The following is a 1,490-nucleotide window of genomic DNA, read 5'->3' on the forward strand; positions in this document are numbered from 1 at the left end:
CAGCTTGGCAGCGTGGACCTTTCTATGCTCTATCAGTCTCAGCTACAAAAACAGATCACTAGCTGATCATTTCCCTGCACCTGATTTCATTTCTTTTAAGAGAAATACTTGAAATAATCTTTCTTTGTTTAAGACCATTACAGTTAAGTTGATTTTCCATCTCTCAGAACCAATTTCTCAATTTTCAGATATTTCTGGAGGAGCACACCGCATCGATACCCCCAGCTCCAAGGTCACAAGGAATTTCTAGAGTAAAGGTCCCTTTGGAAGCAAAAATGAGAGCCATGCCGACCTCTGCAGAGGGGCCAAGGGGCTTACCCCACCGGGCAGAGGCAAGGGGGGAAGAGCCACCAATTCCTGCTTGAAATGCATGACCAGCAACAGTCTTTGCTAGTGCAAACAATGGGTCTGCAAATTTTCCATCTGTTGCTATCATACTTCATGTACTTTACAGAGCGGTGGTATCTGAGGGAGGTATAGATCCAAGGGGGTGATTCAGTTCTGATCTACAGCTACTTTACCTCTACTCTCCTATTTAGGCATCGATTTCTGAAAACTGATGAGCAGCTCCGGTACTTTTTTCCTGCAGAACAGTCCTTACCACCCACATAAATACCTACTGAAGTCTTATGTACAGCCAGAATAATACATTTTTATTAAATTTTCATTGAAGCTAAGAATACTTAGTCTGTAGGGAATAACATTGACTATTTTTCTCAAAAAAAAAAAAAAAAAAATCATCAGTTTCCAGAAATTGAAATAAGAATGAAAAAGAGACAATAGGCTAGAAATATGTCCTCTAGCATCCATTATTTTATACACATGGTAGAAATGTATGTGCATCTGAAGTCAAAGCATATCACTTTGCTCTTGCTGTGGTTTAACCTGGCAGGCAGCTAAACACCACACAGCCATTCACTCACACCCCCCCTTCCCAGCAGGATGGGGGAGAGAATTGGGGGAAGGCAAATTTGTGGGTTGAGGTAACGACAGTTTAATAGGACAGAAAAGGAAGGGGAAAAAAAAATAATGATAAAAGGTTGTACAAAACAAGTGATGCACAGCAGAACTGCTCACCACCCACCGACCGATGCCCAGCCATTTCCTGAGCAGCAGCCCTCCCTCTGCCAACCCCCCAGTTTATATACTGAGCGTGACGTCGTATGGTATGGAATATCCCTCTGTCCCATCTGGGTCAGCTAAATACCACACAGCCCGGTGGTATGGGGGAGAAAATCGGGGGGGGGTAAAATTCATGTGTTGAGATAAAAATAGTTTAATAGGACAGAAAAGGAAAGGAAAAAAATTCCAGATGTACTGGACACCTCTCCAAGCGAAAGCGAACTGTGGCCTGCAGTCTGCCACCAAAGGGCTTGAGAAAAACACGTTAGAGATACCAACTGCGGCGTATCACTTGGCTGCCTTTGACTCCAGATCGTACTGAAGTCCTAGCACGTCCGGCACCTGGGCCCCTCACCCAGACCCCCGTT

At 44.2% G+C, this 1,490-nt stretch overlaps 1 protein-coding gene across 1 annotated transcript in view; it reads right to left on the minus strand.

Moving 5' to 3' along the window:
- Nucleotides 1-286, minus strand: part of LOC104617730 (charged multivesicular body protein 4b) — a 9,546-nt gene extending 9,260 nt beyond the window's left edge. The window contains exon 1 of the mRNA XM_010283136.1: nucleotides 220-286. Coding sequence (XP_010281438.1) covers nucleotides 220-286 — 67 coding nt within the window. The remainder of the gene's footprint in view (nucleotides 1-219) is intronic.
- Between the last annotated feature and the right edge of the window lie 1,204 nt (nucleotides 287-1,490).

The sequence above is a fragment of the Phaethon lepturus genome, unplaced genomic scaffold (genome assembly GCF_000687285.1).
Source record: "Phaethon lepturus isolate BGI_N335 unplaced genomic scaffold, ASM68728v1 scaffold11670, whole genome shotgun sequence".
In the NCBI taxonomy this organism is placed as follows: Eukaryota; Metazoa; Chordata; class Aves; order Phaethontiformes; family Phaethontidae; genus Phaethon; species Phaethon lepturus.